Genomic DNA, 16528 nt, shown 5'->3' with positions numbered 1-16528 from the left:
GTACGTGTATAAGAGTTTGTCAGACACTTTCTTGAATATATTATTTTGTAGCTATTCTTTTGAAAAGCTAACCCATGTCTGTAAGTGGTTTGGTTCCTGAAATATAACTGAAATGTGTTTGTACCTGGCGACATTCTGACGAGACTGTGTTGATTGTGGTTGGGCAAGTTGATTCGGTGCACGTCACGTCGGCGGCCCACTTATTCAATGGAAAACATGTCAGAAGCTCCCTCAGGGATGATAATGTACAGCTAGAATTTAGAATCTTTATTTACATTCTTCTTTTTGTAAGACAGGGTAAGCACTATGTAATTCTAGCTAGCCTAGGACTCACTATGTAGACCAAGTTGGCCTGCAACTCAGAGAGATCCATCTGCGTCTTATTTTAGAGTCTTATGAAAATCGTTTCTGTCCCTTTCTAGTCTTCTCAGTTGCGATATGTTGTGTTGTTATCAACTTGTAGTTTCATTGTTTTCTGCACAGAATATGTGCTTAATTTTGAGTCTTGCTATTGTCAATTTGGCTTTATAAGTTGATCATGTCCTTGCAAACATTTAGCTTGTGTGTGCTGTCTTCTATAGGTGGATGTGTCTCCATCGAGCTTGTTGCTAAAGTGTGTAGCTTCTGAAGAAAATGGTGCTTGAGGATCCCTTTAAAGCCAAACTCGTTTTGCGAGAAGGGTTGGGAATACAGATGAACAATGTTGGCAATGACTTGATAAGTGGATGCAACTACTACAAGGAAATGGGATTCTTTATGCTATTTGTTGATTTTTCATATGTAGACTTTATCACATAGAAAAAACTTCCCCAATTTTTTGCCTACTTGATTTATTAGTTACTAAGTGACACTGTATGTCAAAGTCCCTTGCTTTCTAATTGCGTTGGTTTTTAAGCAATACACTTTGAAGCTCTGTTCTTAGATAATACTGGTTTTTCTGTGGTGGCCTTTTATTTTGATGACACTTATGATGTAAATAAAAGGAGGAAATGTGGATTTTGGCTTGAAGTGGACAACAGCCCCATCACTGAGCCTCTGGTGCCTGAGTCCTCAAAGAAGGGAGGAGCTGGTCTCCCCATGGATGCAGAGAGAAAAAGAGTGTGTATCAGCCTACAGCTGCACTGATGGCCTTCTGAATGCTTTTTTTTTTTTTTCTTTTTCCCCTCAAGCGCCTCATTCTTTGGACTTTGTGCTCTGCCCATATTCAGGGTGGACTTTCCCTTTCAGTTGCTGTCTGTTATAGCAGTCATCTGTGGACACGCCCTCAGCGCTATCCCAAGAAGTATGTTCCATCAGTCTCTTAGTCTCAGTCCAATCAAGGTGACAATTGAGATTAACCATAACAGATTCTTTATAAGCAAAATGTTATTAAGTAGGGACCTCCTCTGTTCCTAATACTATTAAGCCTTTTGTGTGTTTTTCATTACATATTTTATCTGATATTAATAGTGCTGCAGGCTTGGGCTTGTTTTGAGAACTCATCTTTTTTAATGCTTTTATGTTTAGAATAGTGGCTGGATTATATGGGGGGAGTTTTGTTGTTGTTGTTTGTTGGTTGGTTGGTTTAGGGGTGGCTTTTTTGTTTTGTTTTGAGACAAGATCAGTTCAAGTAGCCCCCTCCACCACCTTGAGCTCAAGGCAATCCTGCCTCAGTTTCCTCTAGTTTGATTTCTTGCTCTGTGGTTTTGCTCTTGTTAATATTTGTTCACTATATTAGTGTCTGTGGGCTATGCACTGTGGGTCCAATTTAATCTTTTTCTAGACGTATGCAGTTGTCCTAATACCAGTAATTTATTCTTATTATCTTTCAGTCTGATAATGTTTTTCACCCCCCTAAGATAGTTCATGTTGCATGTGTAGACTGACCCATGTTGCTTCCTTTAATCTCATCATTCGTTTTGCTGATTTTACTTTTAAGTAATCTTTAAAGAGCTTTTACAAAGTCGTACAGCTCAAAATTTTCATTTGTTCCTCATGTTTCCCAAACTCTGGGAAAAGATAGTACTTTTGCTTCCCAGGCAGTCCTTAAACATTAATTTTCTTTCTTTTTCGGCACATTCCTTTCATTCACTGAAGTCCTAATCCCTAATTCCTAGTCCTAATCCCCTCCTTAGGGCCAGTCCAGGGCTGTTGTGTGCAGTTAAAGCCCACACCCTTGGATTCCCGGGAGGGAATCTAAGCTTCCAAAGCTCCCTCCCCTCAACTATACCCTTATCTCTGGTTTTCAGACTCCTTTCCTTTCTGGCTCCTGGGACCCGCCCTCTTTTTCACAGCTGTGCCTGTACATTTGAAGGGATTCTTTTAACCTGAATTCCATCCTGTTTCAAATAGGAGGCTTTTAAAGACACCTTAGGATAGTGCATGGTAGAAACCCTTGTGGATTTTCACTCTAGCCAAAACAAACCAGTGCCTGTGCCTCTTGAACGTGTTAGTTTTTATTATTCATTATTTCCTCTGCAGTGATCTGCTTTTCTCTTCACTCCTTTGTCACTGTTGTCCTCTAAATTCTTTGTTACCACGGCTAGGTACAGTGGTGTTAGCTCTGGATGTATCTACTTGGTTAGCTGAGGTAGAAGAATCACTTAGCCCTGGATAGTCCAGCAAGACCTTTCTCAAAACACTGAAACAAAATTCAAGTTACTCTGGGAAGCATTTCCAGCAACGTCACCCAGTCAGGTTTTCCTGTGCTCTGCTGTGACCTCATCACACTCTGACGTAGCTGGGTGTTGTGTTTGGTAGTTGAGGAAGTGAGCTGTGATCTAGACCAAGCTTGTTGAAGGAACAGGTTCTGTTACCGGTTGATCTTTATATTCCAAAGCAAGGCGCAGCATCGCTTACTTGATGAGTGGTCATTTGGTTGATCCAACATTGGTCTGAGTCTTCATTTCCTGTGAATGTCCCTAAGCAGAATCACTGCTCAGTATGACTGGGGCTTGACATAAAAAGCGTTTTGCTTTGGTTGGTGGTGACACAGGCCTTTAATCCCAGCACTCAGGAGGCAGAGGCAGGTGGATCTCTGTGAGTTCGAAGCCAGCCTGGTCTACAAAGCAAATCCAAGACAGCCAGTACTAACAGAGAAACCCTGTCTTGAAAAAAACAAAACAAAAGATGTTGCAACCATAAAACTTAATTCTGCAGTTTTTCGCTTCACTGCAGCTGCTGCATTTTAATTGGGGGGGGGGGGGGGGGGGGGCTAACGGAAATGACGTCTGAATTTTAGAGCAAATGCTGCCAGCTACCAGTGATGTTTTGTTTTTGTTTTAAAATTAAATTATTTTGGTTTTTTTTTAATTGAGGTATAGTTTTATTCTATAGAAGTCAATATTCCTAACAAGTACAACACTTTTGAGAGTTTTCTTCTTTTTGATAATGAAATGTTTTTGCCAGGTGTGGTGGCACATGCCTTTAATCCCAACACTTGCGAGGCAAAGGCAGGTGGATCTCTGAGTTTCAGGACAACCTGGTCTACAGAGAGAGTTCCAGGACAGCTAAGGCTACACAAAGAAACCCTGCTCAAAAAACAAACAAACAAGAGTCAAATAGCATTTTGTTAAAACAAAACAAAACAAAACAAAACCCAATAGGCAGTGTACCAAAGACACACTAGTAATAGTCCCCTAGACAAATCTGCGTTATGCCCTGATGTTTGGTATTATTTCATATAGTCTAAGAATATAGAGAATGGGTGCCAGGCTGATGTGTGCAAATGACTCAAGTGGCAAGAGAGACTTGAAGGATTTCTCTTGGGGATTATATAAAATAGAAACATTACTCCTCTTACATGTGGTGAAAACTTCTTGAAATGGCTCCATGCCATTGACTGGATATTTCTAAAGCAAGCCCTATTAAGGTATCTCGTCTTTTTTTAAATTTTGTTTTAACTTAGATGAAAAACAGCGTCATTAAAATGTCGACTCAGATTCTCCTTTGACATGTCCAAATTTGTGCAGCTATCAGATCAAGCAAGACATGAGACTTCCATGTTTATAATAAAACACCTAATTGTTAACAATGCAAACAAATAAGTGACCATGACAATAGAAAATCAGGGACCGGGGAGATGGCTCAGTTGGTAAAGTGCTTGCTGTACAATCATGAGGGTGTGAGTTTCATCTCCGGCATCTGCACAGGAAAATGTAGGTGCAGTGGCATGTGCCTGTGATTCCCACACTGCGCACGTGGACATGGGCAGGCCCTGGGCTTGCTGGCTAGCCAGGCTTCAGGCCCAGTGACTCTGTCTCAAAAAATAAGGTGGAGAGTGATTGAAGAAGACACCAGACATCCACCTCTGGCTTCTACACATTTATCCCCATCTCCAGCACACACATGCACACATGCACACACGTACACGCACACATGCATGCACACAGGGTGGGGGGGAGGAGAGAGTGCAAACCAGAAGAACAAAATTAAAATTTTCAAGGAAACAGGTCTACTGTGTATCTATCCCAAATGGCTCTGCAGTCAAGTGTGCTGGCTCTGATTTCCTAGGACTGCACACATTTCCAGGTCAGATAGGTCTATACTGACTGCTTTCTGCTCAGGTATTCCTGACTCTTCACACACTCGAACAGGCTGGAACATTCTTTTCCTTAGGTGAGTGTCCAGTAGGCTGTGTCTGAAGACAGGCAATTCTTTTCTAAAGTTTATAACGTTGCTTTTCATTTTCCTTACATATGCTTTCATGTTTGGTCATACATACAAAATAAATGCTACATTGAAAACTAAAAACTAGACAATAAATGAATAAATAGAGTTTCTCTACTCTTTTTAGCGTATTTAAAGGTAGGTCTTCATCAGGGCCCTTCTTCCTGGTCCCGCTCCCTCTGCACTCAGTCAGTCTCTTAGATCTGTCTGTTTCCATAGGGACTCTTGCTTGGCACACTGTGGAATGATCTCTTAAAATAGTTCACAGGAGCTTTAAGATGATCTTTAAGGGAAAATAATAGGAAAATGCGTTTTTGATAAGAGTATAGGCTGTGTTTGTTTTTATTTTATACGTACTGATTTTTCTGTCTGTACTTAGGGGAAGGTGTGGCTCATTGACTTTAATCCATTTGGGGAAGTCACAGACTCACTGTTGTTTACTTGGGAAGAGCTGACATCGGAGAACAACCTAAGAGTTGACTTCAGTGAAGGGGATGCTCAGGGGCAGGTAAGACCACTCACCACTCCCTTGACTGTGCTGGACCTGGACCACTGGGAAAGGATCTGGTAGACACAGCTTTGCTAGCCCTGACTTCCTGTGTCAAAAAGGGTGTCCATGTGGTGGCCCCTTCCTTTACCTGGATAGCAGAGTGTCTCTGCTTTATCTTTCTCAGCTCTGCCTGTCATGCTGCCCTAGGAAAGCCCTCCCCCTCAGTCAGTTCACACTGCTCCTCTGGCCCTTCTCCCCACTGAGGGTCACAGAGAGCAGTGGCAGCATGCCTGTTTAGACCAGGGTCTCCTTACAGTGTGGCCTTTGCTTCCATGATGGCGGTCCCTGGTTAACTTTCATCCCACTTGTCCCCAAGCTCCTCACCGCTTCCAGCCACTGTTCCCCCCAGATTGTTCCTCTCAGCAGATCCGTTCAGTTCCTTACAGAAAACAGAAACTACTCGGTTAGGTTGTCTGCAAATGGTGCTTGCCTGCCCTCCAGAGCTGTCTCTGCTTAACTTGGCATTTGTGTTTTCAGCCTCTTTTTTGTCTGCTCCTGTCCACTAGGGTTCAGCCAGGTCCCTGTACATCCCAGCTTAGATGTTTTTCTCTAACCACATTTTATACTCAGCTGCACTCTTCTTCCCGCTCATCTTCACGAATGTGTATTACCTTTTTCTACCCTTAAACATAATATATGCTCGCCTGAGGAGCTGCAGGCAAGGTTAATGGTTGCTGGGAGAGAAAGAGCCATATTCAGGGGCAGCTGCCATGAAGTTGCCCTCGTTCAAGTCAATACCTTCCCACCTGCGCTCAGGCAGGCAACCCTAGTTAAATCCAGCTGTGGAACAGCTGTGGGAGCTTCTGAGCTGTGTCTCATCTCAGCCCACTTCCCTAGTCTCTTGCTGCCACCTGTTCTCACTTTGTCACCCCCCCATGTTGTTCAGTCCCCTGGCAGCCAGCTTCTGTCCTACCCCTGGCAAGGGCCTTACGTGTATTTTGACCTCTGGTAAGAGACAGTCCTTCCCTTACTCATGTGCCCAGCAGGTGCCTTCTGTTCTTACCCCATGTCTTCTCGTGAGGGACACACTCTTTCTGCTTTTCTGCTTCTGTGCCTTTGTGAGGGGCATGTTTCATTTTGCTGATCTTTCCATCGCTTTCATTGTCCCTCTGTCCTGGCTGGGTTTAACCTTCCTCTGCACTTCTGAGTTAGGTCAGTGTTTAGCCTAACGTGCTCGTCCTGAAAGCCATTTCAAGTACCTGTTGATGTGCCCAATCCTGCGTTAGACTCAGAGTTTTGAGTGTCTCTCCTATCCTTGGTACACCTGTGAGGCTAGCACAGTGCCAACATCTGTTCATGTTTGTCATATCCATCAATGAAAGAGTCTGTCACTGGTGTTTTAGAGTCATGAGCCGTTAATCTAAAAGACAGAAAGAGGACATAAGTTAAGTAGGAGAGACACAGCTGTTGAGCAGAAATGGATTTACAGGATTAGCTTCCACATGATCTTTTATTTACTTCTACCTCTTAGAGGTTGGGACTTGACAGGACTTGGTTCCTGGCTCCTTCCCCCAGCATCTGCCCTGCTTGTCGCTGGACCACAAGACCCAGGCTTTACCCAGAAACTTTAGAAGCCCAGCTTCACCTGAAAGTCTTCGCTCTGTTGTCTCCACTGCTTGCAAAGCCTGCCCTGCTCCCTGCTCAGCTCTCAGCCCAGGCGCTCCTCAGGGAGTGCTCATTGTCGATCTCCTTAGCACACTGCGCTTCCCTGACTCTTTTCACTGTCTGACACAGTCTGGTCATTTAGTCGTTCGCTCACTCACCATCTGTCTCCCACTGTCACCGCTCTATCTCCCATTCCCCAGCAAGGCCAGCACAAGGCAGACGACTCTTGTCGGGTGGCTGGTTTATCTGGGTAAGCTGTGGCTGCTTCTAGGGCTTCCTGGTCCAGACTTACTCAGGCTCCCATCTCGTCTTCCTCTGCCAGACACCAAACCATGCTCACCTAGATATATGTTGCCTGGGAAGTCAAAAGCCAAGAGCTCCTGACTCTGGAGTCCTTTTTGGCACAAGGCAACATGTAGATATTGTATGCAGGACTTGACCAAGTGTGTTAAGGAATGGCTCGGAAGACCAGTGTGGCCTATGAACTTGGAGTTCACATCGATGATGAGGTTGCAGATGGAGTTCAGAATACTCGTCTGGCCTCACTCTGAAGGGAAGGCGCTTCTCCAAGGGTGAAGTGCTTGAGGAGCATGGCTGCCCACCGCCTCTAGAAAATGAGAACAATGACAGAGTTCTGGCCTGTGTGAGATTGCTTGGGAGCTGAGGTGACTGACACCAGGCCTGGCCTGCTCAGGAGCGTCTCCTCAGCTCACAGTGCTGTACACAGGCAGCTCGCAGAGACCCCGCTCTCCAGGAAGCGCTCTTTTGAAAAGCTTTCTAGTCACCTTTAGTGACTATATAGGACTGTTTTAAATTCCTGCTACCTTTTTATACTTCAGAGTCTTTTTCTTTCTTTAGTACAGAAGAGAACAATGACATTGAATTGTACTTTGGAAAATAGACCTTAAGAGACAAAACGATAGACTTTCCTATTTTCTGTTTGCAAAGGACTCTCCAGCTTTCCGCTGCACAAACAGTGAAGTCACAGTACAGCCCAGCCCCTATCTGAGCTACCGCCTGCCCAGGGACTTCATAGACCTTTCCACCGGGGAGGATGCCCACAAGCTCATAGATTTTCTTAAGCTGGTAAAGTATCTGAAAGTTTATATGCTGGCCATCCTTTCAAATTGGGCTCAAGTGTGCTTTGTGACACTTTCTTTCAGTCCTGGGCTCCCTGGACTTTCATTCACTGGTTATAGATTAAAAGACCACAATGAAGGATTTAGGCCACTTTATAAGTAAATAGGAACTTTGAGCTGAAGGAATAGCTTATCAATCAGGATGACAGAAGATGACTTTTATGACACGCAGGCATCTTGAAAAATTTGCATATTGCTAATTTGAAGTATATATCTTGTCATGGGGTGTGAAGATCAAGCCATCTCTGCTTGGTGACTGAATGTGGGAGTGTGTGTACCTACGTAAGAAAGAGAAGAAAGTATTCAGGTGCCTGAGGGTTGTCGCCAGGAACCAGGTAATAAACCAGGTTATCAAATTAGTTAAAGCATGTTTTTTTCCATAATTTCTAGCCACATCTTTTGTCAAGACCTCTAGTAAATTACACTTTTTGACAGAAACAGTGACCTTGGCTGAGCAGACATTCCAGTTAGAATCTGCTTCCTCAACATATTCCTGCATTCCTTTGACAGAAAAGAAATCAGCAGGAAGATGAGTGAGTGCTGTTTTGAGAATAAGTAGAAGAAGGAAGTGTGCCGACTTCAGGAGGCTGTGTGGAGAACACAGCTTTCCAGAACCCAAGCTGTGTGGAGATGGAGTGGGCAGTATGCGAAATTGTCAGTTTTTATAGTCGCGTTTATTCACCTGGAAGCAGATGGAAGAACTTTATTCAGTACTTGTAAAAATATAGTAAGTAATCTTAAACGTAAGGAAGCATACTGTCCTGAAAATAAAATAACTTTCTATGAAATGCTTGCTCTTTGGTTCAGTCTACTTGATTTATCTAATTTATTTTGTTTCCATTTTTATACCTACCGAGTAGGTGGTCACATGCTTTATAGAAATGGGAAGATAGCGTGGGGACGGAGTGTGAGGAAAGCGTAAATGAGGTGGAGGGAAGAAGATAGCAGATGCCATGTAAAGTGAAGGCAGAGACTACAGGAAGGAAAGGGACCGGCTTGGGGGGCGGGGAGGGTGGGAAGGACTGAGAGCAGGTGCCATGATGAAATGCAGGATGTGGGCACAGCCGGGCGTGCTAGTGCACGCCTTTAATTCCTGCACTTGGGAGGCAGAGGCAGGTGGATCTTTGTGAGTTCGAGGCCAGCCTGGTCTACAAAGAGAGTCTAGAACAGCCAAGGCTACACAGAGAAACTCTGTCTCAAAAAACCAAAAAAAAAAGAAAGAAAGAAAGAAATGTGGGCACATAAACAGGGTGACCTGAGTGTGACCCATAGAGCCATGGTAGAAGGAGAGAACAGACTCCTGAGAGTCTTGTTCTGACCTCATGCACACACATGCATGTGTGCACACACACACTTAGCAAAATAAAGTTAAAGTGGATTATTTTTTTTTTCCATGTAAAAATAGAACCTCATAATAGGAAATATTTTTCTTGACTTGAGAATTCTATAGTTTCCCTTTGAGCTTAACTTCAGCTTGGGCATAGCTACAAGGACAGATAGATTTCTCACTATCAAGCCACCTCTACATCTTTCATAGATGATAATCAACATATATTAGTGAATTTATCATAGACTTAATTGTAATTTGGCTTTTAAAAAAATACTTTGGACTTTTGACGGTGATAAGTCACTTTTACTAAAAGTCCACCATTTTAGTAGTTATTCTCTTCCGCCTTAAAGGAGCCCTCATTTGCTTTGGACTCACTGTCTGCCCAGGTGACTGGGAGGAAAAGACATTTCCCAGGCTGTCCATCTAATGTGCTGCCAAATGCTTGTAGTCATTGCAGGCATGCAAAAGTGAAGCAGATCCCTCTCGCTGAGCCCCTAACACATTTTACATAGTGATTAAAGGGTTTTGTTGTTGTTTTGCTTAGTTATCTTGTTAGCATTATATATTCAGCACTTGGTCTCTGAGCTCAGCATATCAACTACCTTGAAGAAATAATTTTGATAAATGTGCTTTGATTTTTTTTTTTAATTGCTCATGGGTGCCTCAACCTGTGATAGAGGGAAATTAGTGTTGTAGGTTGAATTGAACTTAGCTCTGAGCTAGGTGGTGGTGGTGCACACCTTTAATCCCAGCCCTTGGGAGGCAGAGGCAGACAAATCTCTGTGAGTTCAAGGCCAGCCTGGTCTACAAAGTGAGTCCAGGACAGCCAAAGCTACACAGAGAAACCCTGTCTCGAAAAGCCAAAAACAAACTCAACAAAACAACAACAACAAAACTGGCTTTGTCAAACGGTTGTTGACTGGTTCAGAAAGATGTAAGGGAGCTGGTTCAGTGGGTAAGAACACTTACTGTGCAAGCATGAAGGCCTGGATAGCACCCATGTAAAGTGCTGGGTGTGGCTGTGTTTGCCTGTTAGCCCCTGTCAGACCCTGGAGCTCACTGGCCTGCCAGTCTGACTGACGCACCAAGTTTCTGGCTCAGAAAGACCTTCAACACCCTCATCTGGTCTCAGCAGGAACATGCATGGGCACGACACCCCCATACCCTGTGAGTGCATCACACACATCTGTACAACACACACACATACACACACACATGAAAAAATGGATATGTGGGGGAAAAAGACCCAAGCAAAATATGTTATGGTGGGAAGCACGCAGGCAGACGTGGTGCTGGAGAAGGAGCCAAGAGTTCTACATCTGGATCTGCAGACTGCAGGAAGAGAGTGACACTGGGCCTGGATTGAGCTTCTGTCACTACCCACCCCATTGACACACTTTCTCCAACAAGTCCACATCTCCTAATCCCTTAAGTAGTGCCACTCCCTATAGGCCTGTCGGGGCCATTTTCATTCAAACCACTACAGGTGTCAACCACTACTGTTTTCCTCTGTCATTCTTCACTTGGTTTTATTTTTATCTTATTCTGTTTTTGGACAAGATCTTTTCACTGAAACTCATCATTTTGGGTAGGCCGGCTGGCCAGCAAGCTCCCAGGATCGACCTGTCTTGTCCCCCCACCCCAAGGCTGGGACTACAGGCACTTACGGCCATGTCTGGCTTTTGTGTGAGTGCTGGAGACTAACTTGGATCCTCTTTCTCGCATACCAAGCTCTCTTACTCACTGAGCCATCTCCTTAGCCCCACTTCCTGATCTTCTTGAGACAGAATCTCCCTATGTAGCCAGGCTGGCCTTAAAGTGTTGGTCCTCCTGCCTCAGTCTCTTGAGCACTAAGTGCTGGTGAGCATCCCATGCTGGCTCTATAGAGCTGCAGTGAGAATTCATCATTTAATTTTGTTCAGGCTCAATATAAACCGAAGATTATTTAAGTTGTATTTTCTGCATCAGTGATTGCCATACCTATTTGAGATAAAATTTCATATGTAGAATTCTTAGGTGCCATTATCTCACTCCATATTTGTGGACTTGTAATCAAGTAAAGACTTAAATTGGATTTCTCCTGATTGAAAGTGGCTTGTTTCATACTCCTTTCTAAAAAAAAACAAAAAACCCCTAAAACCTAAAAAAACACTTAAATGCCAAAAGCATTTAGAACAAGGTAAGCAATGAGAAGACTGACTTCCCATTCGTGAGGTATTTAGGTTCATTGGGAAAAAAAGAGTATAAATAACATAACTTCAACACAAGCCACTGTTACTCTATTTCAAGAAGAAATGGATCTTTGAGAATCTGGTAAGAGCATAGATCTTCCTCAAAATGATTTTGCACTGTTTGCAGGGATCGTTGATTAACAGCTCATTGTTTAAGTCATGTCAAGTAAGATTAGAAACCCAGCCCTGAGGCAGCGCATGGACTCTTTCACAGTATATAATGTGCCACAAGAAAGGAAAATCCCCAGCTTTACTAATGACTGCATTTTCGTTGGTTTTTGGTTTTTGGCTTTTGGTTTTTCAAGACAGGGTTTCTCTGTGTAGCCTTGGCTGTCCTAGAAGTGGGTTTTATGAAACCATGTTAAATACGTGTATAAAATAAATTATCAAACAGTAAAAGAGCGTTCAATTTTTAAATCTTTGTGTGTGTGTGTGTGTGTGTGTGTGTGTGTGTGTGTGTGCATGCATATTTGTTTGTGTGCATGTGGGCATGCATGCCACAGTACATACATGGAGGTCTGAGGACAATCTCGGTGTTGGTCCTCGCCTACCACTTTGTTTGAGGCAGGGTCTCTTGTTATTTTCTGCTGTGTTAGCAAAGCTAGCTGGCCTGCAGGCTTCTGAGGATTCTCCTGTGGCTGCCTCCCTTCTGCCCAGAGGAGCCCTGAGATTGCAAACGCATGGAGCTTCCTCCAGTGTTATGCAGATGCTGATGCTTCAGACCCAGGTCCTCATGCTTGCACAGCAAGCCCTTTACCCACTGAGCCATCTCTCGGGTCTCATACTTTATTTTTGTTGGTCTTCCTCTCCTGACTCTCCCTCTATCTCTCTGCCTGGCCTCCCCTACACCTGCTGTATCCTTCTGCCCCCAGAATTCTTCTGCCCATGTTTGTGTCACATGTATGGATTCCATACACCCTGTCTCCTAAACCTCTTTCTTTCCTTTCGTGATTCCTTGTCTAGTTTCATGACCCACGTGAATACATATATGAAACGATGCCTGTGTGCTGCCTTGTCATTATCTATTCATCTCTTGGTGAATGTCTAGTTTGGTTTCATTTCTAGCTATTGTGGCTAGAGCAGCATCGAGTGTTGATGAGCAAGTGTCTGCAGAAGGCTGTGGAGTCCTCTGGGTACAAATCTGGCAGTGGAATAGCTGGGCTGTATAGCAGGTTCTAGAGTTTGGAGAAACAGTAGCACAGATCATTCCCACTTTTATGAATCAGATCCCCAAAAAGCAGAGCGACGAGTGCTGGTGCTCAGCTGGCTTCCTCGTTCCCTCTTTTTATCCAGTCTGCCACCCGAGTCCGTGAGATGATGCCAGCTATTTCCAGAGCGCTCGTGCCCCCTCAGTTCCCTCTTTCATACACGCCCAGCATCCCATTATGTGAAGTGAATTTACTTCATCTGCAAGAGTACCCCGAAATACAAATGGTTCTAACAGTGCCCCAAAAGCCTAAGGTCCAAAGTGTCTTCTAGAACTCAAGACAAAACTCCACTATGATCCTCATAAAACAATGTCTGTTAAGTTATGTGTTTTCAATATACAATGGCACAGAGTAAAAACTTCCATTCCAAATGGGAGGAATGGGAGGATAGAAAGGAAAGACTCAATCAAAGCAAGACTGAGATCCAAGAGGAAAAAGCACTGAACTGTACAGCTTAATGTCCAGTATCTGAGGCAGCTGGTGGCATCATCTGGGCTCCCATAGGTTGGGCATTCCACTCTTCTGCTACCCACAGCACACGTAGTCTAGTCTCTCTTTTCCTCCACCTCCCCTTTGTGCCTGTAGCTGCCCTCAGCAAACATCTGACAGTTCCAGCACCCTCCGACATATTGAGCCTCTATTACAAGTAGACCTGACCTATACAGCTTTACACAATGACCTTGGAGGGAATCCAACTCTGTTGCACATTGCCTGGGCCCAGTGGCTTTCGTATAAGCTTGCATCATCCCATAATTCTTAAATTTTTGCGTGCCTGCAAAACCATGTGGCCTATGCCGCTAAGTTCTGCGGCTGGCTCAAGACATTGCCTTGTCTCCTTCTATCACAGTTGTAGAGGCCTCTGGACTGGGCTAAATCTGAGAGGACACCTTCTCCAAAGCAGCTGCTTCAGGGACATTTGTAGCTCAATCTCTTTCCCTTCCAATGAGTTTCCATTTTCACAACTTGGTGTCTTTCATGGATGGGAGTCTTGTCTTCAAGGCATCTTTTCCATCCCTCATCCTGTTTTTCTCTTTAATGGCACTAATCTTTTAAATTCTTTTTTCTCATTTTCCCCTTGCCTCCAATTAAAAAAAAAAAAAATATGCTTCTTTACTTGCCAAACCACACATTTTTGGGTTTGTCTGCTTTAACTGAGTAAGAGCAGTGAGCAGTGACCACGCCACTTAGACGTTACATTGTCTTGAAGTTTCCTCTGCCAAACAGCTTGCCCATTACTTTTTGAACTCATTCCCAGGAAACACACAGAACATAACCAGACCCTTTGCCAGAATCCTATCATAAATGGGCAAGGCCAAGACTCTCCTGAAGTCTTGTTCCCCTCAGAATCCTCACACACGTGGCCTTCACTGGCTGCAGACTCCCCTCAGAATGACCCCTTCTGCTCTCATTTCATTCGAGGACTTCAGCCTGCAGCTCCTGCCGCTCAGAGCTTCTGCAGTCTTCCCAGAAACCAGTTTCAAAGGCCTAAGAGTCATTCGGCCAGGTTTATCTTAGCAAAGGCTCCTCTTCTCGGTACCAATTTCCCATATTAGTTACTGAATTGAAAACAACAACAACAACAAAAAAAAAAAAAAAAAAAAAAAAAAAAACCAAGGGCTCAACTGCTTCTGGATAGAGCTGAGGAGAAGGTATATTGTAGATGTGAGGAAGAGAGCTTGTATCTAGAAGGGTCCAGACTGAACTGGGCCATGAGAGGAGCAGTAGGGAGAGGAACATGGGGTGGGGTGGGGGAGAACAGACCAAGAGATCTCCAGGAGCAGAGCCAGCCAGGAGCCAAGAGAGCAAGAGACCGCGTGTCCAAAATGGCTGAGATGATAAGGAATCAGCAGAGCTGGGGGAAGGGAAGGGAAGCCCAGCTTCCGGGAGGGAGAGGTGTAGGGCAGGGGTAGGGTGAGAAGCGCTGGCAGTTTCTCTGAGAACCAGCAGTTACTTGTTCCATTGCTGAGACAAAAATACTGACTAAAGCAGCCCATCGTGGTGGGGAAAACATGGCAGCACGGACATGGGAGCTGGTCACATTGTGTGTGCAGACAGGAAGCAGAGAGAGAGAGAGAGAGATGAATACTGGTATTCAGTTGGTGTTGTCCTTTTCTCCTTGTTATTCTGTCTGGTACCCTAGTCCCTATGATGGAACCCCCATATTCCTAGTAGGTCTATCCTCCTTAATAAATGTTTCTGTTAACACCCTCAGACATGCCCGGAGTTATATTTTCTAGAGGATTCCAGCTTCAGTCCAATCCGTTCAATGAAGAGTGACCACCAATCACCTCCCGAGCCTCCTTCCTGTGTCCTCGGAGCCTCCCACCTCCCAACAGGGAGGACTGGTTTTTTGGAACAGCCACCAGCAGGAAGGGATCAGCAGTAAGTGGGGCCTGGAGAAAAGAGACTCAAGTCAAGTGTCCTCAACCTGTGGGCCACGACCTCTTTGGGGGTCACATATCAGATATCCTGTGTGCCAAATATTTTCACAACAGTGGCAAAATTACAGTTATGCGGTAGCAACAAAATAATTTTATGGTGTGTGTGGGGGTCCCCGCAACATGCAGAACTATAGTAAAGGGTTGCAGCATCAGGGAGGTTAAGAACGGCTGCTCTAGCCCTAGCCTTACAGTTCATGGGTGTCCATCTGCTCCAAAGTTCTGCCAGCATTTCTCCGATTAGGTGCAGGCTCATTTTCCATTTGGTGTTTTATTAAGCAAGAGTAAACCAGACCTAATCTCACTGTGTTCCCTCTAGCTACATCAAGCAAAACAGAGCCTTCTAAGAGGCGTGGTGCAGTGCTGACCTCCGCAGCTCTCAGCCCCAAGTAAGAAAGGTAAGGGTGAGCAGGGAGCAAGAAAAATACCAGGGACACACACACACACACACACACACAGAGAGAGAGAGAGAGAGAGAGAGAGAGAGAGAGAGAGAGAGAGAGAGAGAGAGATACACACACACACACGCATGCACACCCACATGCTCACACACACGCTATGTTAACACTGGTTTCCTTGGCTATGTCATGCACTGCCTGAATCTGGAATAAGGAAGCGTATTTGCAGGCACACAGAGGCAGGGGCATCAAAGACGACAGGCTGCAGCTTTAGAGGAGCTCGAAATTGACACGGTCTCTCTGGAGACTTCTGTGCAGTCACTATAGGGGACAAATGGAAGCAGAGCCAGGGCAAAACCTTGCAGGGCTTTCCCCAAACTGTCCTCCCAGACTCACAGTAGTTAGTAGATAGATCACAGGTCTTCCCTGTGTTTTCCTTTCTTGATTTTTTTTTTTTTTTCTATTCCTTGATGCCATCCCCTTCCACTCCCAACCCATCTGCCCTTTCGAGAGGTGATCTTGTCCACCCACAGTGTGTCAGCCAGGCCCATTGCTTGGGTCTGAAGACATAGACAGGGTTGTGCTCAGCAGCTTGAATTTTTCCTTATCTAAGAAGAGCTGGCAGTCAATTCTTTAATGTCTACAAATTGCTTTAAAGATGAAAAAACGGTGCAAATGTGTCAAGTGGACATTATCGCTTTAAGGGTATTTGTTTTCTCCCTGGTAAAAAGTATATATCTCTGTCCAATGAAAGCTCAAACTTTGTACTCAGAATTTATCTCTGCTTCACATACAAGAAAAGCGGGGCCTCCGTGCATGTACTGGTACTGACGACAGCATCGGCGTCCTTAGCTTTGTGTGATGTGTCGGTGATTTATTTGTTTTGCAGTGTGTGCATGGGGGATGAGGGCTGGGACCCAGCAGTCAGGATGCTAAACATATCCTCTATCACCAAGATATACCTCTAGCTCCATTAATTAAT

At 44.5% G+C, this 16528-nt stretch overlaps 1 protein-coding gene across 1 annotated transcript in view; it reads left to right on the top strand.

Annotated features, from left to right (window-relative positions):
- Positions 1–8510, top strand: part of Cdc123 (cell division cycle 123) — a 56958-nt gene extending 48448 nt beyond the window's left edge. Inside the window, exons 11-13 of the mRNA XM_051151352.1 lie at positions 5027–5155; positions 7751–7888; positions 8452–8510. Of these exons, the coding sequence (XP_051007309.1) occupies positions 5027–5155; positions 7751–7888; positions 8452–8478 (294 nt within the window). The 3' untranslated portion in view covers positions 8479–8510. The remainder of the gene's footprint in view (positions 1–5026; positions 5156–7750; positions 7889–8451) is intronic.
- Positions 8511–16528: the final 8018 nt, after the last annotated feature.

Source organism: Acomys russatus, chromosome 9 (assembly GCF_903995435.1).
Source record: "Acomys russatus chromosome 9, mAcoRus1.1, whole genome shotgun sequence".
Classification (NCBI taxonomy): domain Eukaryota; kingdom Metazoa; phylum Chordata; class Mammalia; order Rodentia; family Muridae; genus Acomys; species Acomys russatus.
This window is presented reverse-complemented; position numbering and strand designations above follow the sequence as displayed.